The 26207-nt window shown below is 52.4% G+C and overlaps 2 protein-coding genes across 3 annotated transcripts; both read right to left on the bottom strand.

Moving 5' to 3' along the window:
* Positions 1 to 553: 553 nt before the first annotated feature.
* On the bottom strand, positions 554 to 16509 carry WNK4 (WNK lysine deficient protein kinase 4). 2 transcript variants are annotated; one of them, XM_025361969.1, is made up of 19 exons: positions 15824 to 16503; positions 14217 to 14389; positions 13000 to 13220; positions 12577 to 12734; positions 11988 to 12076; positions 11690 to 11906; positions 9632 to 9896; positions 9276 to 9397; positions 8987 to 9045; positions 8768 to 8885; positions 8395 to 8511; positions 3582 to 3719; positions 2959 to 3013; positions 2246 to 2856; positions 2107 to 2167; positions 1595 to 2003; positions 1306 to 1505; positions 1050 to 1147; positions 554 to 934 (listed from the first exon to the last, which is right to left on the bottom strand). In XM_025361969.1, exons 1-19 carry the CDS (start codon positions 16439 to 16441, stop codon positions 932 to 934), a joined length of 3732 nt encoding a protein of 1243 aa, XP_025217754.1. In that variant the 5' UTR covers positions 16442 to 16503; the 3' UTR covers positions 554 to 931. The 2 variants fall into 2 exon arrangements, with proteins under 2 accessions (XP_025217754.1, XP_025217755.1); XM_025361970.1 differs by lacking the exon at positions 11988 to 12076 and having other exon boundaries at positions 15824 to 16509.
* A 1035-nt stretch (positions 16510 to 17544) lies between these two features.
* VPS25 (vacuolar protein sorting 25 homolog) lies at positions 17545 to 24020 on the bottom strand. The gene is made up of 6 exons (XM_025362275.1): positions 23934 to 24020; positions 23584 to 23729; positions 22765 to 22818; positions 22021 to 22109; positions 21176 to 21251; positions 17545 to 18186 (listed from the first exon to the last, which is right to left on the bottom strand). Exons 1-6 carry the CDS (start codon positions 23984 to 23986, stop codon positions 18074 to 18076), a joined length of 531 nt encoding a protein of 176 aa, XP_025218060.1. The 5' UTR covers positions 23987 to 24020; the 3' UTR covers positions 17545 to 18073.
* Positions 24021 to 26207: the final 2187 nt, after the last annotated feature.

Raw genomic sequence — 26207 nt, 5'->3', positions numbered from 1 at the left:
GAGAGGCAGTATATGGCACTTCATGCTGGAAAGCTTCACAAGCAGTAGCTGCAGTGGTGGCATTGCCCCAGGGAGCTGTAAATGTTTAACTAGAATTACTTTTTCCATGAGATCTTTCCACCTGATTTAAGGGAGAGATCACTGGGTGGTTTGAGACTGAACCCACGTCTTAGGGGAAGGAAGGTCACTCTTCTGTCCTCTACCCACAAGAACATACTGTAACTCTACTGCTTTTCCCATCCCCAGAGGGAGAGGGAGAGGGAGAGAGAGGTGGATGAAGGGTGAAAGACAAGCAGTCTTCATTCTTTTAACTTTCCCTTGTACCTGCCTGTACAGGTCTAGGGTGGGGTCTAGAGGGGATCCTAACTTAGTCAAGTGGATCACTGACCTTGCAGTTTCCTCATTAACTGATGGTAGGAAGCCAGAGGGCTGGGCAGCTTCCACCGCTGCCTCCCACTGCGAAAAGAAAAGTCCCTTTTAAATCCTCCCCTACCTCACCCCACAAGGCTTTGCTCCCCAATTCCTAAGGCATGGCATATGGATTCACAGCATCCTTGTTTCCAGCATTTTTATTGGTTGCTGCTAATGTGGTGTGAGCATATCACCTACACTCTCCCAGCTGGGAGTGGGCCCCTCTAGAAGCATCTGGGCTTGGGTGGGATTGCTTAGTGGTTGACTCTTGGCAGGGGAGAGGGGCTAGAGATGAAGATGGTAGGCTGCAGGACTAACACCTCCACACAGCAAACAGTTCACATATGTTTGGCTCTTCACTATAATGGAGCTGCACTCTCCATGCCCCCCGGCCTTCTACCCCTTCAGTGCTGGGATCTTCCTTGCTCAGTTGTGTTGGTCAGAAAAGCCTCAGATTCTGAGAACAGAAGCTCCATGGTGGGCTCTGGTGTGGGGGAGATACATGGCTTCTGTTCTGAATTCACTGGAGGGAAAAGAAAAAGTGATGAAGAAACCTCCAAGGCGGGAGGATGGCAAAGCTGCAGCCAGGTACCATTCCCTGATTCCCTGGGCTCTCCCTCCCTTGGGCCCGCCCTCACCATCCTGCCAACATCCCCGGCGAATGTCACCCCCTTGCTTGCCCGCTGCTCCTGGGAGCCGGTGCTGCTGCCACTCAGGGAGTTCCTTCGCATGATGCCTGGGAGCAGGATGGGGGAGGGAGAGCACTAAGTGAGGAAAGGGGAGGTGGGGAGAGGGGGTCTATTCCCCTGGGGCAGACCCCCAGGACCTGGAAAAAAACAGTAGACAGGAAGGGGTCTCAGGGAAAAGATGGAAGCTGGGTGACTGCAGTCTCACCAGGGCCTGGGGGCTCAGAGCGCTGTAGGCTGTTGCGGCGGGAGGTGGGGAAGCTGCCCTTGGAGAGGCGGCGCTGGCGGCTGGACAGCATAGCAGCTGGGGCCACAATACCCGGTGGGGGCTGCTTCCCCAGCCGGCTGTACAAATCTTCAATTTCTTTTTTCTGTAGTGTCTGTAGTGTTTCCACCTCTGACAAGTGCCTGAGGATGCACGGAGGGCATGAAAGGGCTAGCCACACACCATGCTCTCCCAGGTTCACCTCTCGCTCCTCCATCCTCCCCAGACTCACTTCTGCCGAAGACTCTGCAGCTCAGCCCAGAACTCCTCATCTTCCCCACTGCTTTCTGACTCCTCGCTGCTCAGACACAGGCTGTTGTAGGAGTAGTTCATCCACACTGGGCTGGGATGGCTCAGGGGTGGGGGGTTGCCCCCAACTTGGGGTTCCTTCCCATCATCTCCTTCCTCCTCAACTCCAGCCCCCAGACCCTCAGCTGCACGGTCGCTCTCAGCCAGAGCTTCCCTGGTCTCTGGCCCGGCTCCAGCACTGTCCTCTGTGTCTGAGCTCTCTGAAGTAAGCTGAGGGGTTGAAGGTTTTGGAGAACCGGAGAGAGTGGGGGATGTTGGCTGCAGGGGAAGAGGCTCAGCTGGTTCCTTGGATGAAGTCACTTGGAAACGCCCAACAAGCTGCGGCTTTCCCTCTGTAGGGCGACGAGGAAGAAGGCATGAGGAAAGGAGAGCAGTGACAGGAGAGACAATGAGTAGGGATAATGGCAGGGGAAGGTCAGTGGTCAGAGGCCTCACCTTCAGAAATGGGCGCCAGCCTGGCTTCCCCTGGGAGAGGCTGAGCAGGAGGTGGCGAGGCCTAGAAAGTGTGGGGCCATGAGAAGGGAATAGTGCAGAGTGGAGTCTCCCTAATCATCCCTCTTGGTTTTCTACTCACCTCATTCTCCACCTCAGCTGTGTGGGGTGAAGGACTCTCCTGGCCACCAGGAGCAAGGGGAGGGGGAAGGGGCAGGCTAGGGAGGGGACTAGGAGGGGCTGGAGGAGATTGGGAAAGGAGCCCGGGCGAGGGGGACAGCAGGGACTGGGCCACAGTCATCACAGCCAGTGAGAATGCACTAGCCAGAGAGAGGAGAGGGGCTGCTGTGGTGGAGGGGAGGGAAGAAGTGGAGGGGCATGGAGGAAAGAAAGGGGGACTAAGAGTGACCTGAGAACAAGTGGGAGAGAATGTAGGTGGAGAAGTCATGGGGAGAGAACTCCGGGGAAACTGAGAGAGTGGGACTGGAAACTCAGGTGTGCTGGAGGAGAATGGAAGTGGAGAGCTGGTGGGGTGTGGAGAGGGATTTGAGGAGACCTGGGAAGAAATGGGGGAGAATGGGGAAGGGCTGGGATGACATGGGGGAGAAGCGATGGGGAAGATGGGACCTGGGGAAATGGGGGTTCCAGGGGAAAATGGGTTTCCAGGAGACAAAGGAGTTCCAGGAGAAGATGAGGAGGTGGAGAAGGCTGCCCAGGTCCTGTGCTCCAGGGAGTTGCTGCTCTGGAGCTCTGCTAGGAAGGAGGGTGTGTTGAGACCACGGTCCCACATGCCCTGTGCCCTTCCCAGGAGCAACCCCAAGGGTTGGGATGAGCAAGGACAGAATCAGTACATACCATTGGATGGGTCTGGGAGGGGGATGGGCAGGGCAGGTAATGGTGCTGGCTCCTCCTGAGGCAGAGAAAGGAGTCCACAGTCACAGTGGGGAAGAGCAGTCTGAGATGGAAGGTGTCAGACTGGGGTTCCTAAGCTAGGACCCATAAACCTCTAGGAGTCTACATGAGTTTCAAGGGATTCAGAAGCATATGTGCTGAAATGTATAGAGGTAAAAGGGCATGATGTCTGCAACTCACTCTCAAGTGGTTCCGAAAAATATAGTATGTATGCACACATACAGAGGGGAGAAGAAGAGAGATGATGATGCTAAGGTGGCAAAACACTAACAACTGGCAAATCTGGGCAAAGGGTATTCAGGGGTTCTTTATACAATTCTTGCAACTTCTCTCCACAAGTCTGAAATTATTTCAAAATAATGAGTTAAAAGAAAAGTATGTATTGAACAAGTTTTCCAGAACAAGAGGCGATGGCTTTCATCATATTCTCAAATGGGGTAAGAGCCACTGTTTTAGGGTCCCAGAGATGAAGAGGAGTGAGATCCAAGGGGACCGCTGAAGGCAGAGAGTAATGAACCCTGGAGCAGAGAGTCCATTTCCCCTGGAAGTGTCCAGAGGGGTCTGACCTGGGGGCTTAGGGTGTCTTCAGCAGCCTCCATGGGGCCAGTGTCTCTCTTCAACAGGGTCTCCACTCGCTGGATAATCTCCCGAATCCGTCTGAGAAATCCATCTCGCTCCGAGGGCAGAATGAACTCGTTATACACCTGGCGAGGGTCAATAGGATGGGGAGGGAGAGCTTGTTATCTCTCTCATCCCTCTCCCCCTGCTTCTCATCTTTAAAAATCAGGCCAGGTATGGTGGCTCGCCTGTAATCCTAGCACTTTGGGAGGCCGAGGCGGGTAGATCACCTGAGGTCAGGAGTTCAAGACTAGCCTGGCCAACATAGTGATACCCCATCTCTACTAAAATACAAAAATTAGCCGGGCATGATGTTGGGGCCTGTAATACCAGCTACTCGGGTGGCTGAGATGGGAGAATCACCTGAACCTGGGAAACGGTGGTTGCAGTGAGCCAAGATCACACCACCACACTCCAGCCTGGCGACTGAGCAAGACTCCCGTCTCAAAAAAAATAAAAATAAAAAATCCACCCTTCACACTACTGCTTCTGCCAACCACCAACCTAAAACAAGTAAATGCCTATTGTGTTCCAGGCACTGTGTGGTGTAAGGAGAAATAAGCCTAGAAGGAAAGGTGCTAACATTCATAGGATGCATATATATGCCAGCTGCTTTGCATATATTATCACATTTAACACCACTAACTTCCTGGGGCCCATATTAATATCACTGTGGTAGAATTAAGATAACCAATGCTCAAAGAGGTTAAGTTCCGTCTGCCTAAGGTCACCGGATTTAAACCCACATCTACCTAAAGCCAGAGCCTGAGTTATCTTCACTGCCGCCTCACATGCTTTTGGACACAATTTCTGCCCCATAGGGTTTATAAAGTATAACACACAGGCCCACATACACCCATCCCACAAAGTTAAGTCAAAATAAGGCAATCAATGGCAAATGTCACATTGAAATCCATGAATACCTATTGAGCACCTACTATGTGCAGGCATTGTGCTGGGTACTGTGGGAATACAGGGAAGCATGAAACAAGGTCCTAGTCTTAACAAAGCCCAAAACTTAGTGGAGGAGATACATAAATACATAATTAAACCTACTGCAAGGCAGCCTGTAATAGGTAAGGCACTTACAAGTGAGATATAGATAGAAATGCTGTTCCAGGGTTGCGGGTGTAGGGGGGTGGAAAGGCAGAGTTGTTTAATGGGTATAGAGTTTCAGATTTGCAAGGAAAGAAAACCCCTGGAGATCTGTTTCACAGCAATGTGAATATACTTAACATTGCTGAACTGCGCACTTAAAAATGGTTACGGTGGTCAATTTTACATTTATGTTTTTTAATCACAATTTTTAAAAATGCTATTCCAAAGGCAGAATACCACACTGGGGATGGGGGGAAGCTGGGACACTTTCACAGAGTAAGTCTTTGGAGCTGAACATTGACAGATGAGAAAAGCAACCTCTATTGAGGACCTACCACGTGTGGACACTTCTACATTACATTGTATCACATCAGAACATCTTTGCAAAACAAATACTATCATCTGCATTTTACTTATATGCAACTGAAGTTTACAGAGGTTAAGAAACTTGCCCAAGTTCATTGGATTAGTAAATAACAGAGCTGAAGTTTGAACTTAGGTATTATATGAAAGCGATCCCTTCCTCCATTCCAGGCTGTTCACCAGCAAGAGAAGAGCAGTCTAGGCAGAGAGAACAGTGTAGTAGCTTTGAAGCATGCAAGGCATGGTACATTATTATTATTTTATTTATTTATTTATTTATTTATTTATTGAGACTGAGCCTTGCTCTATTACCCAGGCTGGAATGCAGTGGCATGATCTCGGCTCACTGTAACCTCACCTCCTGGGTTCAAGATATTCTCCTGCGTCAGCCTCTCGAGTAGCTGGGACTACAGGCGCCTGCCACCACGCCCAGCTAATTTCTATATTTTTAGTAGAGACAGGGCTTCACTATGTTGGCCAGGCTGGTCTCGAACTCCTGACCTCAAGTGATCCACCTGCCTTGGCCTCCCAAAAGTACTGGGATTACAAGCATGAGCCACAACGCCTGGCCTATTCAATCTTTTTTTCTTTCTTTTTTCTTTTCTTTTTTCTTTTTTTTTTTTGAGACAGAGTTTCACTGTTGTTGCCCAGGCTAGAGTGCAATGGTGTGATCTCGGCTCACCGCAACCTTCACCTCCCGGGTTCAAGTGATTCTCCTGCCTCAGCCTTGTGAGTAGCTGGGATTACAGGCGTAAGCCACCACGCCTGGCATGGCCTGTTCTTAAAATAGTGAGGACTCAAGTGTAGCTGAGTGTGCTGTGAATTTTAAAGGCTTTGGAATTTGAACCTTACTCTACAACTACAAGTAGCCACTAAATAATTTCGGGTGAAAATCAACAGATCAGATCCAAGTCTCAGGAGAACCCTGCTGCAGAGGAGTGGAGGGAGGACTGGGTAAGGAGAGAAAAGAGGGCAAAGGACTCTGGATGCATGGGGTGGGGTCACTTTGGCTGTGCAGAATCAGAGGGGGCTTGAAAGCCCAATACAGAAGGCTCTAAGAGAGAGAGCCCCTGAAGCAGGTGGAGGCAGAGGCAGGAAGGCACCCAACCTCTCCAGAGGCCTGTTTTGAAACCCGTGTGGCTGGAGGGAAGACTCTGAAAGGGTCAAGTGGTTTGATGGAAGGTGATGAGCCTTGTGTGCCAGGTGATATTGTGTCTTTGTCCTAGACACAAGGTGAATGACATGATGGAGGAGATGCTTTAGAGAGGGCTCCTAATACCTGGCGTTTCTCCCATTCCTTTCCCTCCTTCACCCCAGGGGCTGGCATCCACCACCTCCACTCCACTGAAACTGGTCTCCCACAAAGATCTCCTAACAAAAGGCAGTGTGGTCTTGCCTGAGGATTCACCCTATGCCACCTCCTTGAAACTCTCTCCTCACTCAGTTTTGACTAACTTCCTCCTACCTCTGTGGCTTCATCTCTGTGTCCTTCCATGACCTACCCTGCCGCTTCCCACTCCAGAACTGGTGGTATGCGCTGAAACACACTCTGCAACCCTCTGTGTCTCTGGCTTTGCAGGCTCATCTCCCTTCACTCTCAACTCTGTACTGACCACTCCTCCATCCACCTCTCTCCAGCCCTGCCTGACCCATATCCCTCAGCTATGGAGGATCTTGTCTTGGCTGTCCCTTCTTCACTCAAGCTCATCATGACCTCTTAAAAAAATTCTTTAATTTCTAACTTCCTCTCTCCTTTGGTCACCTACTCTCCTACTCTCCTTTGGTGGCCTACAAGTTGTCCTTGACATCCCTTCTCCCTAACTCCCTATCATATCAACTCAGCAAATATTTATTGAGCATCTACTATGTACTATGTTCTGTACTACGTCAATAGGTTACTGGATTACAGAGTAACTTATTTTCCCGAAACAACCCTCAGATTCACCCTTTCTCTTCTTCCCTCCCATAAGCTACTCTCTCCTTTGTCCACAGGTGGTTTCCTGGGTCTACCTCCCAGGTATTTTCCCTCCCTTCCCCTAACCCCCTTCCATATCCTATGGCAGATGGTCTTCACAAAGCCTACTGTCACCATGTTACACTCTGCCTTTTTTTTTATTTTTATTTTTATTTTTTGAGACAAAGTTCACTCTGTCTCCCAGGCTGGAGTGCAGTGGCATGATCACAGCTCACGGCAGCCTTGACCTCCCAGGCTCAAGTGATCCTCCCACCTCAGCCTCCCAGGTAGTTGGGATGACAGGTATGTGCCACCACACATGGCTAATTTTTAAAATTTTTTGTATAGATAGGGTCTCATTATATTTCCCAGGGTGGTCTTGAACTCCTGGGTTCAAGCAATCCTCCTACTTCATCCTCCCAGAGTGCTGGGATTACAGGTGTGAGCCACTGGAACCAGCCCACTCTGCCTATTTATTTATTTTTAGACAGAATCTCACTCTTGTCACCCAGGCTGGAGTACAATGGCGTGATCTCGGCTCACTGCAACCTCCGCCTCCCGGGTTCAAGCAATTCTCCTGCTTTAGCCTCCCGAGCAGCTGGGACTACAGGCATACGCCACCAGGCCCGGCTAATTTTTGTATTTTTTAGTAGAAATGGGGTTTCACCATGTTGGCCAAGCTGGTCTTGAACTCCTGACCTTGGGTGATTCGCCCACCTCAGCTTCCCAAAGTGCTGGGATTACAGGCGTGAGCCACTGCACCTGGCCTCTGCCTAACTCTTAACATTGTCTATTCTATAATCTGGACCCACTTTACCTACCCAGCTTCACTCCCCGCAACTCTCCTGTAGGAATCTTTACTTCTAATGATAGTGATTCCCTCATGAAGCCCTCCCAGCCCCATATTCCAAGTCACTCTCTACTTGGAATGCCTTTGCTTATGCTGTCCCTGCATAGGGACACCCTTCACAGCCTTTCCACCCTTCACGGCCTTTCTCGCCCATCTGCCAAGGTCCTGGGTAAGCCCATTGCCTCTGCTGCCCAGTCCGTCCTTCACCTACAGCCACAGTATTGCACGTCTACCAGGCACTTACACATAGCACTTGTGTGTACCCGGTCAACGTGAATCTCAGATTCCTCCAGCTGAGAAGCCAAACCTCACTGGATAAAGAGAAATCTCCCCACAAAACAAGGGCTGAGACGTCTTCAGTGTCACTGTGCTAAGTGTCAACCAGAGATTTAAAAACCCTTGCTGTCGGATCAGTGGGTTTCAGCCCCAGCGGACATCCGGAAGGAGACTCTTGTTCCAGATCCAAATACTCTGTCCTCATCTCTCTCCCCCTCACCATGGCAGCTGCAATCTCTTCCGGGCTGTCCCCATCCAGATCAAATCGGAAGGTCACCATCTTGCTGTTATGGGTCTGTAGCTGGCACTCAACCACTCTGTCATTCTGGTCTGAGACCTTCAGATTCAAAGTCAGCAGAGGGGAGGAAGTCAAGCCCTCTGTCATCATGCTGTGTCTCCACCCTAACCCAGCCAAGTGACAGCAGCCACAATGGACTTGGAGATAAGTAGATCCCACCCCTAAAGTCTAGTCGCCTCTTAAGTACCAGTCACACACTGCTTCTCCCCTTTTCTGGGTGACCCCCCCGGCTTTCCCCTGACACTCCCCTCCTGGCCCTGTAGGTTACTCTCTATCTCCTGTACTCCATCCTTACACTAGTGACCCGCAGCCGGGATCGGGGTCTGCGCCGGAGATTCCTCCCTGGGGGTCTCCTCATTTGTCCCATCCCTTCTCCCACATCGCTAAGGCCTGAAGCTGCATCTGAGGCATAGCTGGTAAAGAGAAAGGAGATAGAATGACTGTCAGAGCAGACATTGAGACCCTAGTGTCCCAAGTGTCTCACCCTGGCACCCCAACTTGTACTAGAACATACCTGTCCCCAGGGGAAAAGTCACTTCCAGGGCCAGAACGTGGAATGGATAGGGCAAAAGCCTGAAACAGGATAAGGGTTCACGAGGTCAGGGGAAGATAACTGTTGCAATCTAGGGAGATGGTGTCAAGGATGCTGGGAGGATATTAGGGAGATGGAATTAGGGAAAAGGAGGACAAGAATGGTAGATTTCCAGGGACATAGGGCTGGATCATGAGATTGGGTTTCACAGGGAGGGAGATAGGTCATAGGCTTGGAATGGCTGGGAGTCCCCCATGCAACCCCCTCTCACCGAAGGCAGGCAGAGATGGGACTCAGCTGGGCTAGATGGCACCCCCCCAGGGGGCTGAAGGGCAGGGTCTGAGGCATCCAGGAAGCCGGAGGAGCTGAGGTAGCCATCAGTCTCGCAATCCGCTGGTTGGGGAGGGAGAGGATCAAGAAAAGGGGAAATGAAAGGGAATAGTGGCAGAGGAGGGGTCCTGCCTAAGCAAGGAGGGGCCTGGAGCTGTGGGAGAGTTCCTTCCTGGAGGGAGCTTCATGGCTAGAGGTGGAAGGCAGGGTAAGTGACTGCGGTGGGGGTGAATTTCTGGGTTTGGGGCAGAGTCCAAGGTGTTCTGGGACCTATGTCTCAAGATCAGGGTGACTTACAGGTGGTAGATGAGTAGCTGGCGTGGCGGAAAAGGAAGGGCTGGTGCTGGTCTGCCTCTGGCTCCTCAGGTTCAGGGGGGAAAGCACTAGGGGGACCAGGAGCCATGGGCACAGTTGCTGGTGGAGGTCCTGGCTCTGGTGGGAGTGCCTCCAATTCCCTTGCTTTACGCAGCTTCTCACGCTTTCGCTGGATGGCGGCAACCCGTTCACGTACTGCACGGGCCACTGGCTGGTAATCGGCTTCACAGACCAAGCCCAGAGCTACCTGGAGTTGGGGTGGGGGATGAGGAACACAGCTTGGGACCCCCTCTCAAAGATCCATCAGGACACCTTCTTGGGAACTCCGGGATACGAGAGGAAGGAAACCAACACTTACTGATGACCCACTATGTCTGCTAACTGGCAGCTCCTTACATTATCATCATTAGATCCTCCAAACAACCTTGTGGGATAAACCTTACCATTCCATTTTAGAGAGTAATGAATTGACCAGTTCATAGTTATACAGTAAGTCAGTGGTTTCCAATGGGAAGAAGAGATGTTTGGCAATATCTAGAGACATTTTTAGTTGCCACAACTCAAAGGTAGATGCTACTGAATCTAGTGAGTAGAAGCCAGGGGTTTTTCTCAATATCCTACAATGTACAGGGCAGTCCCTGAAACAAAGATGCCAACAGTACCAAGGCCAAGAATCCCTTGTCAGCAATGGATCAAGATTGGATCTCAGGTCAGGTTGGGCCATGATATGGAGACCTGCTCTAAATTTCTAACACATTCTCAGGTTCTTGTCCCACTGTAGGTGGTCTCCACCCTTGCAACGGTCATGTCTGTATTAAGAATCCCATACTCAGCCGGGCACGGTGGTTCACACCTATAATCCCAGCAATTTGGGAGGCCAAGACAGGTGGATCACTTGAGGTCAGGAGTTCGAGACCAGCCTGGCCAACATGGTGAAACCCCGTCTCTACTAAAAAGTACAAAAATTAGCTGGGCATTGTGGCTGGTGCCTGTAATCCCAGCTGCTCAGGAGGCTAAGGCAGGAGAACTGCTTGAACCCAGGAGGCGAAGGTTGCAATGAGCTGAGATAGTGCCAGTGCACTCCAGCCTGGATGACAGAGTGAGACTCCATTACTCCCCCAAAAGAATCTCATACTCCCTTCAGGACTTCCTAAGCCAGTCCCCAGGCGTCTGCCCTTGCATCTTATGCCTCTCCCCTTCTACCAGCTTCCATTCATCACCTCCTCTTTCCTTTTAGCCACAAGCTTTGCTGAGTGAGTAAAGGAGGTGGGGAAGGGTAACCTGATTTAAAATCTGAACCACCTCAGTTTCAATCCAGCTCTTCCACTTACCTACTTGGGGCACTGGCCAAGGTATTCAACCTCTCTAAATTTCCATTTCCTTATCAACAAGTTGAGATAAAACTGCCCCCTATGCAGGATGGGTAGCAAAGATCAAATGCATGTGAAAGTGCTTTAAGCCATGTACAGATGTGGACTATTAATGAGCTCTTACTATGTGCCAAGCACTGCCAGGGATAGAAGAATCAATAAACACAGTCTCTGCCCTCAGGGAGTTTATAGTCTAGTGGAGAAGAAAGATAGGAACTTATTCAGGTCTAAGACAGGACCGATAGTGGGGAGTGCTGTAACAGAGAACTTGCTGAAGTGGAAAGAAGCATTTAAGTTTGACTCCAGAGGGGATGGCTTCCCGAAATCGATGGTTCTGATCATATTGGAAGAAAAAGAAAAAGAACAAGGGGGAGGGAGGAAAGAAGGAAAAGATAAATTGGCAAGAAGGGCATTCCAGGAAGAACAGATCAGCTGGAGGTAAAGCAGGGATGCTGGAGGACCCAGGGCTCCCTCTGTAAAGGAAAACTGGGTGTGGGTGCAGGTAAGTTAGGGCTGGAGAGGTAGGGAGACGCTGCAGGAGATTCTAAGAGGAGTAAGGTGCCCCGCCCCCATCGCTGCCACGCCTCCTGCGCCCCATCCCTGTTGTACTATCTCCTCGGGTCAATGCCCTTTACACGTCCACTGGCAGCACAGTCTGTCCTCCGCTCACCATCTCCTGTGCCACCTCCTCAGCCGCGTCCCGGCCCAGTTGGAACAGGAACTCGATAGCCTGGTTGTCCCGTGGGCGCCCCCCACGCCGCGCGTCCTCCATGCGCAACCAGAGCTTGAGGCCCGGCTTCTCGCCGTCGTCCTCCTCCGCTAGTTCCACGTGCACACCGCGCTCCTCGCGGAAGAAGGCGTGGGCCAGGAGGTCCTGGATGGTGAACCTGAGGGTGACGCAAGGGGTTAGCCCAGCCCGCCGCGGCCCGCGGCCCTACTCTACCCATGCTCTGCCCTTTCACCCCCACCTCTCGTTCTTATCCGTGCGGATGCAGCCTTCAATGATCTCCTTCACCTCGGGTATCTTCACCTTGTAGAAGCTGTTCGGCTTTCTGCCCTGGGGGAAGGGGTTGCATGACACCTCCGGTGCTTTGATCCCCAGCTCTCGGCTTGACACTCCCCCACCCCTTACTCCACTCCCGCCTTAGGCAGCTACGCGTGCAGTTGCAAAAGCCTGACTGCCACTGGAAGATGTGATTTCAAATCTCACTCCCCGCCAAGTATTTACAGTGTGACCTTGAACAAGTCTCCCGCTGTTTGTTCATCTGTAAATCGCAGGGTGGAACATTTGCCCCGCTCACCTCACAGGGCAGCTGGAAGGATTGGATGAGAGATGGGATGCGAAATCATTTGTGAACTCTTGGGAGCACCACAGATATTATTCTAAATAGCGTGTACTGGAGGGGGTGCGTGTGCATTCAATATCCTGTGTTCACCAAGGCGACTCTGTCTAGCCTGTTTTCGTGCAGGCAAAGGGCATTGACTGCGGGCTGGCCGGGGCAGGAAAATGGGAAGTGGCCCTGGAATTGCCTTTCCCGCCAGCCCCATCCCTCTCACCGAAGTGACCTTGCGGTAGATTTGCGCGGCATTCTGGCACTCGGAGTACGGGTACTCAGAGGTGGCCATCTCCAGCATGCACATGCCGAACGCGTACACGTCCACGGCCTCATCGTATTTTTCCTCGTACATCTCGGGGGCCATGAATTCCGGGGTCCCTATAGGGTCAACAGCAGGGATCAGGTTGCTGGGCACTCTGGCCTTGTCCTTCCCATTGGGCTAGGTAGCCCCAGGCAACCCTGCGAGTGCAAGTGACCCCGGCCCACAGTGGGGTTGAGAAGGGATGCCATAGGTCTCCTCAGCTCCCCTGTCATCTGGTAGTTCCGTGGACCTTGAAGGCCCTTGCTGAGGGGAGGGAGTACCCAGGTTCTCTTCTGAGGTGGGGGAGGAAGGAATGGCATGGACCCTCCTGGAGAGACGCACCGATGACACTCTTGGCAAACGAGGCGCGCTTGAGCGTGGCCAGGCCCAGGTCCCCGATTTTGACGGAGCCAGTAGGGCCCGTGATAAAGACATTGTCGCACTTGAGATCCCGGTGCAGGATGGGAGGAACCCGGGAGTGTAGGAAATGAAGTCCCCGCAGGATTTGGCGGCTCCAGCGCTGAAGGACTCGCGGCTTCATCTCCCGGAACCGCCTCAGGTACCTGGGGGAGGGCACATAGCAAGGGTCCTGGTGGGGGACACGGCCAATGGGGAGGAGTCCCCTCACTGGGAAGTTCCCCCCTGCAGCACCCTGCTGCCGCCTCCGCATCTTCTGCCAGCATTCTCCTAGTCTATGTCTGCCTGGCCACAGGGAGAAACTGAGTCAGGGGGTGTGGTGGATAGACATGACGTTACCAAACCGGTTGGGAAGTAAATTGATAGGGCCGCAGCCAAGGTGCTGTGGAAGCGCAGGAAGGGATGACTAACTGCCCCAAGCATGAGGGAGGGCTTCGGAGAGGAAATACTTTTGTGTTGCATCTTGAATGATGAGTAGGAGCTCAAAGGTGAAAGGGGGAAGGGATGGAGACTTCCCAGGCAGACAGGACACTATGCTCAAAGGCACGGAAAAAGCCAGTGACAAGGCAGGGTGGGACGAGGTGCCAGGAATTTGGTGTGATTGGAACTTAGGCTAAAAATGAGGCTGTATCCCAAGGCGTCTGTGAACAGGTGAGCCTGTGTGGGCTTTATTCCAAGGCCATGGGAAACTTTGAAGGGGTTTTAAGGAGGGGAGTGACAGTTCAGATTTTCGACTGGGAAAGATCCTCCAGGCTGCAGGAAGATAGGATCGCTTAGAGGGTGGCAGAGTTTGGGAAGGCCCTTCAGGAGGCTGCTGTAGGGCTCCAGATCAGCGAGATGGCATTGAGGTGGTGGCATGGATGAAGCAGTGAAAGCCAGGTGGGGAGAGGTTAAGGAAAGACTTGGGGACAGACTGATGAGGGGGCAGAGTGGAGAGAGGGGAGTCTGGGGAGACACCCAAGTTTTTGACTGGAGTGCTGGGTGGACATTGCCACTCACCGAGGCAAAGGCTGGGTGAGAGGGAGATGATGAACCTGGTTTTACACCTGGATATTAGAGAGTTTGAGGAACCTGGGAGTTCAGGAAGCAGTGGGCACACATCCCAGTCTCCCTCTCCCCACCCACTCATGCGCAGAGCTCACGTCTTAAGTGTGCCCGAGGTCATGAGTTCGGTGACCAACACGATGCAAACCTGGCCCCTCAGCACTGACTTCCACGAATCGTAGAAGCGGACGATGTTGGGGTGCTGCAGCCCCTTGAGCATCTCCACCTCCTCTGAGAAGCGCTGCCGCTCAGCTCTAGATAGTTTCCGAGTCTGTGGGATGGGGGACGGGTGTCATGTCAGGCCCAGGACCCCCACAGAAAGGAACACCTGGAGTGGGGTTGGGGGAAGAAGTAAGGGTTGGAGCCCACAGATGGGGTGGGATTAGTGGGATCACTCGCCCAGTGGGCTGCAGACCCTGAACTCTCCAACAGTCCCCCACGTAAGCTGATCCAAGGACACACCCAACCTGGGCCTGGGGCAGCCCCCTAGACCCCCTGCTGGACACAAGCTCCTTTATGCAGCCCGGTCCCGGAGTCCTGAGCTCAATAGTGCCTTTGTGGCTGCCCAGGCCGGCCATGGGGCGGGAGGGGGCACCCGGGGGCTGGCAGTGAGCAGGCAGCAGGCGGGCAGCAGGAGACTGCGGGCAGGGAATTGGGGCCGGCAAGGGGGTTGGCCCCAGAAACTGGGAACTGCTAGATCCAGACAGAAGGCAGGAGGGATATGGAGGTTGGTACTGAGAAGGAAAGAAAAGATCCAGAACTAGGTGCCAAGAGGCCGCCCACCCCCATAGTTGTCCCGCCCCAGCTCCTCTCCCTCCCCTCACCCCCCAGTTTGGCTGCCTCTCCTGGCCTGGCCCAGAGCCTGGGGCGCGGCACTGGCAGGCGCAAGGGGCGAGCCCTGTGCCAGGGCTGGAGAGGGACCCTTCCCCTAGGCTCTGTCCCCCAATCTGAATCCGAAGCTTCGGGCCCCAAGTTGACTGGGTTCTCCTAACCCATATGTAGCATGGGAGCGATGGGAGGAAGGTCTTTCTAAAGCCCATGGGCTTAGTGCCTTTAGATATGGGAGGGAAGGGAGAGCACAGGTAGGCAGTGGGATGAGGAGCAGAACTGGACTCACTCCAGAGCTGGAGCTCCCTATGTCCCCCTCCTCGCAGCTGTGAAGTCCAGAAGTCTGACTGCTCCAGAAGGGACTAGGGGGCCCCATTCCGCCACAACTGCCCTAAATCTTTTAGAGTTGGAGAGGACTCTTGCCCAGCTCCTGGCTTCCCACATCCCAGCCTCCTGGTCTGCAAACAGGTGGGGACAGGGAGGAGTGAGGGGATCAAGAGGACCAGGGTCATAACTGAGGATCTCAGGACTTAGGGGAGAGGAAGGGATTGTGGGTACCCACCAGCAGGAAACTGACCTGAACTGGATCCCCTGCCCAACTTCCCATCCTATCTTCCACCTCTCAGGGTTGAGTATGAAGACTTTAAAGTGAGAATGTTCATACCCATGGAAGAGTCACCAGACACCACCTGCCTCAGTCTCTCCTTCTGCAGCCCAGAGTCAGCCAGATCATTCAGGGCAAAGACAGCAGAGGTGTCTATAGACATTTGGAAAAATATATCCTTCCCTTGATGCTGTCTCCCCCACCCTCTGTCTCTCATCCTAAGACCTCCAGAGTCCCATCCCAAGGTGCCACCGAGGGGGCTCCCAGCCGCACCTGCAGCTCACACCAGGCCACCTCCACTGTGGTGTCGGTGTCTAGCCCTCGATACACCGTCTTGAAGGAGCCACGTCCAATCTCGATGTCAAACTTGAGGTATCGGCCATCGGGGGACGTTGCCACAGCCTGGGTCTCCATGTCCTCCTTTTCTTCCTGCTCCCGCCGCCGCTCTAGGGCCACAGCTTCAGGGACCCTCAGCGGCTCCCTGGACCCCGGGTCCACTGCAGAGTCCGGAAGCTCGGGACGCGCGGAGTCTTCTGCAGCCTTCACAGGGGCTCCCTTGGTCCACGTGCCCTCGGAGGTTTCTTTGGAGCTAGGCGGTGGGCTCCTTGCGGGGCCAGGACCAGAGGAGTCCGGAGGATCGGGGGGTTCCGGAGCGGGTGAGGGTGGAAGGGACCAAGAGCTCAGCAGCCCCAAGTCGACTGAGCTACGGCGGCTGACACGAGAAGAGCGCGGCCGAGGCTCAGCCTTCCCGGAGAAGCGGCGCGCTCGGCGAGGAGGGGGCCCGAGTCGGGGCTGCCCCGCGGTGGCAAGAGGCGGTGGGGGCCGCAGCGCCAGGTCGGCCTCAGTCTGGGACATGGGGACGGTGGCCTCCGTGGCCGGGGGTGCCAACATGAGGAAGAGCAAGGCGCCGAAGGGTAGAAAACCAGACGGCCGGAGACGAGGCGGTCTGACAGGCAGACCCGCTGGGCGCGCAGAGCTCCGGCTGAGCGGCTGGGGCCCCAGCCCCCGGCTCGGCCCGGCCCCGCCCCTGACCCCGCCCCGCCCCTGACCCCGCCCCGCGGCCCGCCCTTGCCCCCCACGGCCGCCCCTCCGAGCGGCTCCCCGCGAGCAGCCCCTAACCTTAGTCGCCGCCCCGCCCAGCCGCGTCCCCCTGTTTCCCGAGCCCCCGGCCGCAGTCTCACTCTGAGGCCAGAACTGAGTGGGAGACCGCGGTGCGTCCTCCCGCACTAAGAGTGCACAAACCTGTTTGTGCGCGGGGGAGTGCAGGAGAGGAAGACACTCGGATCCTAGTGGGGGATTACTTAGGGGCAGGCTACCACCGGCCTGCACACCCCAGATAAGGCAGCACCACCCCCTCCTAACTGTCCGGAGTAGCCCCAGGCCGAACATACAGAAAGGACAGTGGAAAGGTCTGACGTTGTTGTCCCTCTGGTCTGCATAGGGAATGGGTGTGTGCTCCCCAGGATAAGTCCATCCCCCAAACTGCCCGGTCATCCATCCCCTCCAGGCCACCTTGGCCGCAGCCTAGTCCTGGCCAGAGTGGCTGTTTTTGCAATGTGGGCTCTCCTTCCTCCCTTTCTGTTTGCCAAAGTCTCCAATAAACCAAAGTCCACATCCGGCTTACCCCCTCAGCTCCCCTTGGCCACAGTTACCCCACCCAGACCAGATGGATGGAGGGAGGGGCTTCAGAGTAGCTCAGGACTTCCATGGGGGAGACGGTGAGGGAAGGGGGAGCCCTTAAGTGACTCCAATTCAGAGAGAAAGCAGTCTGTCCCCAAGCTGTGTTCCATCAGCACTCCTCCACACAGCCCACCCAGCAGATGTAAAACCACAGGCTCACTGGAGCCCGCAGAGCCCTGGAGGACCTTTTCTTCTACAAAAGTCATAAGCTTTCTTTTCTCTCCCCTCTCCCAGGCTGGGATTTACTCAGGTGGCAACACTTCACAGCCCTCCCCATCCCCATTCCAGTACTGCAGTAATTTAAGAGGCAGGCAGTGGGAGTTGAGATTTTAATATCATAAATCGGGTCGAGCCACACCTCTCACTGCCAGGCCCGTGGGCCTCCTATCTTCATATTGCCTGGAAGGCTGCCTGCAGCCAGGGCTTCCCCCATCCCCTGGGAAGGATCCAGCACCAGCCTGAGAAGGGAGGCAACAGCAGCTAAAGGGGTGGGAGGAGGAGGAGACAGAAGCATGTGCTGCAGGTGCATGTGTGTATGTACTTACATGTGTGAACACATATAAAGTATCAGGTTTATAGACCCTGGCTCAAGGACAGTCTAGGATGGAAAGGAGGTAGGGCAACAAGAAGCACATCTTTCCTCCTTGGTGCTTCAGCCTCACCCTATCCAAGGGACAGACATATGGGGTATGAGAAACCCATCCCCAGGTCCCAGCCTTCAGGACTGGAGCCCTTTTGAGCCTGGTGGAGTCACAGATCCAGTCCTTGGGGGACACTGGGTCTGTCTCCTTTTGAAAGCCCTGGAAAGGTGGGAGGTAAGAAGTAAAGGGAGACAGGTCCCTGCTAGAAGAACTTGACGCCTCGGCCATCGCTGACGGTGATGATCTCGGCCTTGTGTTCCTGCTGTAGGGCCTGCAGAGCCCGCAGTAGAGTGGCCTCATCCAGCCCATGGAACTCTGAACAGGGAGAGATGGGCAGTCAGAGACAATCAGCTCCTGGGGCCCAAGGCCTCTGAGGAGAGTGGTCTGGCTGGAAGCTGAGACCTCCCAGAGGCAGGGTATGCATATGCCATCTATACTGCTGCAGCTGCTACCCACACTTCCCAGGCACTCCTTAGTATTAAGGGGTGGAAGAAAGCCTGAATCAGCATGAAATGAGTTTGTGCTTATTTCCCCCTTCCTGGTTCTCCTCTTAGACTCAACCTCTCCCACACCTCCCATTTGTGTCTGATGCTCAAGAATGACACCATCTGCTTTAGGGCCACAAAGGGGCCGTGAAAATCAGGCCTAGGGAGATCGGAGCCATTGTCACTAGACACTGACCCTAGAGGATCTATCCTAACACAAAGAATATAGCCACTACTCCTGGCCAGGAGACTGTTAAACTCTAGCACTGATATCTGCCCTTTTTCTAGTTAAAAGCTGGGAGCACAGGCCAGGGGCGGTGGCTGACGCCTGTAATCCCAGAACTTTGGGAAGCTGAGGCGGGGGGGGGGGGGGGTCAGGGGTTGAGATCAGGAGTTCTAGACCAGCCTGGCCAACATGGAGAAACCCTGTCTCTACTAAAAATACAAAAAATTAGCCGGGCATGGTGGCAGTCACCTGTAATCCCAGCTGCTCAGGAGGCTGAGGCAGGAGAATCACTTGAACCCGGGAAGTGGAGGTTGCAGTGAGCCAAGATCGCGCAACTGCACTCCAGCCTGGGCGACAGAGCAAGACTCCGTCTCAAAAAAAAAAAAAAAAAAAAATTGGGAGCCAATGGTTAGCTGAGTATGTGGAGATATGGTAAGATACTGCAGGGAGATGTGGGAGGCAGCACACAAGCCCTGACAGGCTTGCTTACCTCACCCCTTGCGGGGGCTCAGCTAAGTCAGGGAACTTGCTTTCTGAGGAAGCCTCCAACTTTGCCCAGCCTGAGTAGTGGGCTGGGCAAGGCTACAGTGCTGAAATCATGGGGTGATGGTGGGAGTAGCAAGCAGAGACCTGCAGGGCAGGAAGGGGAACAGCCAAGAGCTGTAAACTCTGCTAGGACAACCAGGGCCTGGCAGAAAGGGGAGACATCCCCTATGATCCCAGCTAAGATCGAAACTTGTGGTGATCCAGAGGATCAGAATATGGAGTCAGAGAAAAAGAACAAGAGTATTTACACTATGTAAAAATCAAACACTATACAAATCCTTGCCTGGCCGGAAACCAAATTATTTAAATGGGCTGGGGGTGTTGCCCAATCTCTTCAGCTGACACCCACAAATCTTGAGTCTTCTATAAGAATAAAAGGTGGAAGAGAGCCTGAGTCAGCAAGGAATGAGATTTCAAGCTTAATCCCCTGCCCTTGTTCCTCATTCAGCATCTATAGCAGATGCTGAATGAAGAAAGTTTATTTATAATACTTTTTTATTATTATTATTATTTTCTGAGATGGAGTCTCACTCTGTCATCCAGGCTGGAGTGTAGTGGTACAATCTCGGCTCACTGCAACCTCTGCCTTCGGGTTCAAGTGATCCTCCTGCTGCAGTGTCCCAAGTAGCTTGGATTACAAGCATGTACCACCATGCCCGGCTAATTTTTGTATTTTTAGTAGAGACGGCGTTTCACTATGTTGGCCAGGCTGGTCTGGAACTCCTGACCTCAGGTGATCCACCCGCCTCAGCCTCCCAAAGTGCTGGGATTACAGGCGTAAGCCACTGCGCCCAGCCTACTGTTACTCTTTAAGATAGGGTCTCTCTCTGTTGCCCAGGCTGGAGTGCAGTGGTGTGATCACAGCTCACTGCAGCCTTGACCTCCTGGGCTCAAGCAATCCTCCCACCTAACCCTTCTGAGTAGCTGAGACTACTGGTGCACACCACCATGCCCAGCTGATTTTTAAATTTTTTGTAGAGAAAGGATCTCCATATGCTGCCCAGGCTAGTCTCAAACTCCTGGTCTCAAGAAATCCTCCTGCCTTAGCCTCCCAAAGTGCTAGGATTACAGGCACGAGCCACTGTGCCCAGCTGAAAAGTGAAATTCTTAACTTTTCATGGGTCATAGATGCCCTCGGAAATCTTATAATATCTATCCCTAGAAAAATGCACATGCATCCACAAAAATAAAATTTGGGATTTTTTGCATGTGAATTCAGGTGGCTTATGGAATCCTCGGACGTGGGTTAAGAACTTAGAATTGCTTGAACCTTGGGGGCGGAGGTTGCAGTGAGCAGAGACTGTGCCACTGCACTCCAGTCTGGGTGACAGAGTGACTCTGTCTCAAAAAGAAAAAAAAAAAAAAAACCGGCGGGGCACGGTGGCTCACGCCTCTAATCCCAGCACTTTGGGAGGCCAAGGCAGGCGGATCAAGAGGTTAGGAGTTCAAGACCAACCTGGCCAACATGATGAAACCCCAACTCTATTAAAAATACAAAAAATTGGCCGGGCGCGGTGGCTCAAGCCTGTAATCCCAGCACTTTGGGAGGCCGAGACGGGCGGATCACGAGGTCAGGAGATCGAGACCATCCTGGCTGACACGGTGAAACCCCGTCTCTACTAAAAAAATACAAAAAACTAGCCGGGCGAGGTGGCGGGCGCCTGTAGTCCCAGCTACTCGGGAGGCTGAGGCAGGAGAATGGCGTGAACCCGGGAGGCGGAGCTTGCAGTGAGCTGAGATCCGGCCACTGCACTCCAGCCTGGGCGACAGAGCGAGACCCCGTCTGAAAAAAAAAAAAAAAAAAAAAATACAAAAAATTAGCCAGGCGTGGCGGCGTGCACCTGTAATCCCAGCTACTCGGGAAGCTAAGGCAGGAGAATCGCTTGAACCCAGGAGGCGGAGGTTGCAGTGAGTCAAGATTGCACCATTGCACTGCAGCCTGGGTGACAGAGCAAGACTCCATATCAGAAAAAACAAAAACAAAAACAAAACAAAACAAAACAACAACAAAAAAAATGAACTGTGGGTGGGAAGGGAAAGGCATTACCCTCATCCTCTGTGTCTTCCCCGTTAGTTAGTTCATACAGGGTAAAGACGGAGTTGTTCTGGCCACTCCTGGAAACCTGTGAACACAGAGAATGAGGAGTGAATTAGAACCAAGAATCTCCTGGGAGACAGTAAATTCATCAGCTCCACCCCTCTGATCCAGGAATGATACCTATTCCCAAACGAAGACTCACTGTCACCTCTGCAGAGTGGCCTAAAAACCATAAACCCTACAAGTGCTATATTTACATGTGTACACACTCATTTGGAACCACTAAACCACAGGTCTTCACGTGTCTGAGGAGTGACCTCGACCTCTCATTCTGGTTGTTTTCCTGTTCAAGAATGGATGCTGTGTATTTGTTATATTTAGAATGTTGATGCTTCTTACCCTCTTCTCTTCCTTGGGAATGTTTGGGGCTGGTGGTTTAGGAGGAAGGGTATTCTGTCCCCACACCCACACTGGTTCAGAATATCTCATTCATGTTGTGGACAGTCCCATAAGGGTGAAGTGGGGGAGGGGCCCCAGGTTTTTTCCCTTCCTTTCCCCATTTATCTCCTGTGGCCAGAGGCTCCAGCCAACAAGAGCACTCAGGGTTCCCAGTTCTGCATTCTCCAAATATGGCCTCACATAGCCCCTGGCCTCCTACAGGCAAAGAAAGGGAGGTCCTACACAGCCAAAGGCATTGAGTCACTGAAAGAGGTTTGCCTGGAAGGCCTACACTTCCTCTTTCTGCCCCCTTCCCATTTTGCTCAGTCTGGATCTGGGGACACCAGGTATCTGCTAGGCCCTAATATCCTTTGCCATGGGTCACTGTTGAACACTTGGCAGCAGGATGATCTCACCCACTGATAGATGAGTTTCCCCCATTCTTCTGGCCTCCGCCACATGATCAGGAAGCTAGACTTGCTCTTATCCAACCACTCGAGGTTCCCTGTAAAACAGATACTTATGAAAGCATAACCAGGCGCAGTGGCTTACACCAGTAATCCCAGCACTTCGGGAGGCCAAGGCGGGAGGATCACTTGAGCCCAGAGGTTTGAGACTAACCTGGGCAACATAACGAGACCCTGTCTCTACAGAAAATACAAAAAATTGGTCAGGTGTGTGGTGACACATGCCTGTGGTCTCAGCTACTCAGGATCACCTGAGCCCAGGAAGTCAAGGCTGCAGTAAGATATGACTGAGCCACTGCACTCCAGCCTGGGTGACAGAGTGAGACCCTATCTCCCCCCCGCAAAAAAAAGCATCATGACCTAAAAAGAAACAAAGAGGCAAATAAAATACCAAGATGGGACAGAGTAGAAGAGACTCAGCTTTCAGAGAGATTCAATATTTATTTTACTATTATTATCTACAAGGTACTCATCCTTCTTCCACTGCTCTTCAGGTTTAGGGCACAGAGATTTCAATTTTGTGTACAAAGAAGAAGAAAGGACTTGGGAATTGGGCTGCCTACTTTACAGAAGACTCTGGCCTTCAAGCCAGGAAAGAGAAAAAGTTATTAAAGGGAAAAAGAGTTATCCTAATTTGCCCTCAGGAAAATCCAACTAGGAAGAAAAATAAGGAATCTGGGGAACTGAACCCACCTTTCTTCCTCAGTTCCTCTAATACAATCTGGATCGACTCCACAGGAAGCTTTCCTGGTTTAAGGTTAAGGGAATGGCATACACATGAGTCGGGTAGGATAAAAATTCTCAGAGCCAGTCCCATGTTGAGAAACACCTGCCCCTTCCTCTCCCACACACGTATGTGTGCAATTTCCCAACATGATATGAATTGTCATTTCCTGGATATTCAAAGGAGGAAGGTAAAGAGAAACTCTTCCAATTAAAAGGAGCTTTATGTGATTGTGCCACTGCATTCCAGCCTGAGCAAGAGAGCAAGACCCTGTCTCCAAAAAAAAAAAAAAAAAAACAGCTTTAGAAAATGAAAGGTACTGTCATTCCTCACCCTCTGTCTGTTGCCTTCCTTCAGCCTTTCTCCACAGATATTTTAGGGATGAATCAGGCAGCAAAACCAAATGACCCTTACTTCCTGGCAGGAGAGGGGCAGAGAAAATAATTAAAGGTAGTTACCCAAATCTGGGCCTCACACAGAAAAGGATGGAAGATACAGTCAAAAAGGTTTAGGTTAAAAAGCTTGGAACTTGGCTTCAGGGCAGAAATTCTAAGACCTTAATGACATCTGAGCAGTCATCACTGCCAAGAACAAGAGGGTCTGGTACTGCATTTGGGGGGTAAAATGTCAGCTACACATTTTCACTCCTTAAGCCCAGTTTGGGTAGGAATCTGCCTACCATGGGTAAAGGGGAGCTGGTGGGGGTGGCGGGGTAGGGGGCGTCTGGGCATGTGGGAAAGCGCAGAAGTACATCAGTTTGGGCTGTGGAAGAGCCTGAGGGAGGATACGCTGTAGCTTGACGTTGTTGAAGAGCGGGCTCTCCTGAGCTTCCATCACCGTCATGCTGGACTGTTTGTGCAGGCGGCAGAAGGACAGGACCAGCGAGCACCAGGCGGCCAGCTGCTTCTGCCGAGTGTCCACATTCGGTTGTAACCTGCCGGGTGAAGGGAGTGGGGCGCAGAATTAGAGGGCGAGAGGCAGCACTTGCCCGGGACGCGTTTCGGGAAGAAAGTAAGGGACTGAGGGGGTTGGCGGCCGGGTCTTTTCTCCCCCTCCCCATTTGAAGCATCAGGGCTGAGCCCACGGTCCAGGGGAGGGGAGGGAGGCACAGCGGGGCTTCTTGGGGTCTGAGCCTCACGTAAAGAAGGGTGGGAAGCGATACTGCCACGGCCACTCGAAACTCATCGCCATCGTAGCAGCCCAGGAAACCCGGAAGCTACCGGCTAAGGACTTCCGGCCTTCGCTTCCGCGCGTCCGGGCAGAAAGCAATGCAGAAAGGTTCCGGACGTCTTTCTTGAAAGAGGAAGATCTGCAGGAGGAGTCCTCGTCATCAGCCAGTCCTTCGCTGTTATCCTAAAAAGCCGTATCTTTTGGAGCAGGAAGAGTCCTGGGAAGTCTTCTGGTTCAACCCCAGAGAAAGGTCATGGCTTCCCCAAAGCAGCGAATTTTTGTTGCTGAAGTAGGACGGCAAATAGAGGCCAGATCTCCAGATCCTAGCCTACCTTTGTTTCCTCTATACTAGACTTCTTTTAATATTAACATTTCTGTGAATTACCATTTGATTTGATCAACTCACAATTACCCAAGCTCCTCAATTCCAGTGTCCTTTGTTTTATTTTTAATTAATTATTTATCTATTTATTTATCTTTTAGACAAGGTCTCCGTTTGTTGCCCAGGCTGGAGTACTGTGGCACAATAACAGCTCACTGCAGCCTCTACCTCCCAAGCTGTGGCGATTGTCCGGCTTCAGCCTCCTGAGTAGCTGGGACTACAGGTGCACACCACCGCACCCAGTTATTAAATAAATATTGTTGTTGTTGTTTTGGTAGAGACGGGGGCCTCTCTCTGTTGCCCAGGCTCGTGTCAAACTCCTGGGCTCAAGTGATCCTCCTGCCTCAGCCTCCCAAAGTTCTGGGACTACAGACGTGAGTTAATGCTCCCAGCAACCAGGCTAATATTTTCTAGAGATGGGCACTCACTATGTTGGCCCAGGTTGGTCTCAAACTCCTGGGCTCAAGCAATCTCCAGACCTCAGCCTCCCAAAGGGATAACAGGTGACCAACCTGGCCCTCCAATTTCCTTTGACTTCACCATTCCTCAGGCAGCACCCATGGGAGCACACTTTGTAGCTTGAATCACTAGAGACAGCTCTACTTCCATAATGCAGAGCTGCAGTCTTTGACCACAGCCGCCTATCTCTCACCTCTGCCATGACCTTGCCTTTCTTGTCTCAAGACTTAGGACCCGTTTTGGTTTTATCTGACTCCTTACCCAGCCTAAACTACTCAGTTCTGTCCCCTTACCTACCTACCTACAGGTCAGTTCCCAAACCAATGATCGTTGCTCCATGTCCCCCACCTCTTTTTTTCACTCCTGGTCTCTGGAGTATTGCTGGAAGAAAAATAACCAGAGTATGTTTGCCAAGCCCCAGATTCCCTGACTAGCCTCACTGCCAGGCTCTGAGGGCAGCTCCGTGATCCTTTGTCTTTTATTGACTCCCTGTCACCCTCAAGATAACTATTCAAACTTTTCCACGTTCATCAAGCCACTCCACCTGTCCCCATCTCTCTGCTCTCTGCGAAATGCCTTTCCTTCCTGCTTTGTGAGATTGAGGCTATGCATGTGAACCCTTTAAGTTTTCCCTCTGTCCGTCTCTATACTTGATTCATCACTCAAAAATTGCTCTCCACTTTTACTCCTTCCTTTTTTTTTTTTTTTTTTTTTTTTTGAGACGGAGTCTAAAACTATTGCTGGGCTGGAGTGTAGTGGCTTGATCTCGGCTCACTGCAACCTCTGCCTCCCTGGTTCAAGTGATTTTCCTGCTTCAGCCTCCCGAGTAGCTGGGATTACAAGCATAAGCCACTACGCCCAGCTAATTTTTTTATTTTTAGTAGAGACGGGGTTTCACCATGTTGGTCAGGCTGGTCTCAAACTCCTGACCTCAAGTAATCTGCCCACCTCGGCCTCCCAAAGTACTGGGATTATAGGAATGAGTCACTGCACCCAGCCTACTCCCTCCTTTTGGACTCAGAAGAAGTGTTGCACCCTTTGGCATATGTTCTTGCCTCCCCTTTTCAACTTCCTCCAGGACTTCTCTATCATCTTCCTTCTCTCCCTTGCCCTTAGCTCCTCTCCCATATACTGTAAACATGTGCAGGTCTTCCTTAATTAAAAATATTTAATCCCTGGGCCAGGCGCAGTGGCTCACGCCTATAATCTCAGCACTTTGGGAGGCCGAAGCAGGTGCATCACACGAGGTCAGGAGTTGTTCAAGACCAGCCTGGCCAACATGGTGAAACCCCATCTCTACTAAAAAATACAAAAAATTAGCTGGGCATGGTGGTGGACACCTGTAATCCCAGGTACTTGGGAGGCAGCGGCAGGAGAATCACTTGAACCCGGGAGGCAGAG

The sequence above is a fragment of the Theropithecus gelada genome, chromosome 16 (genome assembly GCF_003255815.1).
Source record: "Theropithecus gelada isolate Dixy chromosome 16, Tgel_1.0, whole genome shotgun sequence".
NCBI classification, from domain to species: Eukaryota; Metazoa; Chordata; class Mammalia; order Primates; family Cercopithecidae; genus Theropithecus; species Theropithecus gelada.
This window is presented reverse-complemented; position numbering and strand designations above follow the sequence as displayed.

What these genes read in the sequence shown, in the direction of transcription:
- WNK4 (XM_025361969.1), bottom strand. Translation starts at nt 16,441, where the DNA reads ATGTTGGCACCCCCGGCCACGGAGGCCACCGTCCCCATGTCCCAGACT. An exon ending in TGGCCTGGTGTGAGCTGCAG is followed by an intron (nt 14,390 to 15,823) that starts GTGCGGCTGGGA and finishes CCCATCCCACAG; the next exon opens with ACTCGGAAACTATCTAGAGC. An exon ending in AAGACACCCTAAGCCCCCAG is followed by an intron (nt 3,014 to 3,581) that starts GTCAGACCCCTC and finishes TCTCTGCCTCAG; the next exon opens with GAGGAGCCAGCACCATTACC.
- VPS25 (XM_025362275.1), bottom strand. Translation starts at nt 23,986, where the DNA reads ATGGCGATGAGTTTCGAGTGGCCGTGGCAGTATCGCTTCCCACCCTTC. An exon ending in GGAAACTCATCTATCAGTGG is followed by an intron (nt 21,252 to 22,020) that starts GTGAGATCATCC and finishes CTGTGTTCACAG; the next exon opens with GTTTCCAGGAGTGGCCAGAA. An exon ending in GGAAGACACAGAGGATGAGG is followed by an intron (nt 18,187 to 21,175) that starts GTAATGCCTTTC and finishes CTCCCTGTTCAG; the next exon opens with AGTTCCATGGGCTGGATGAG.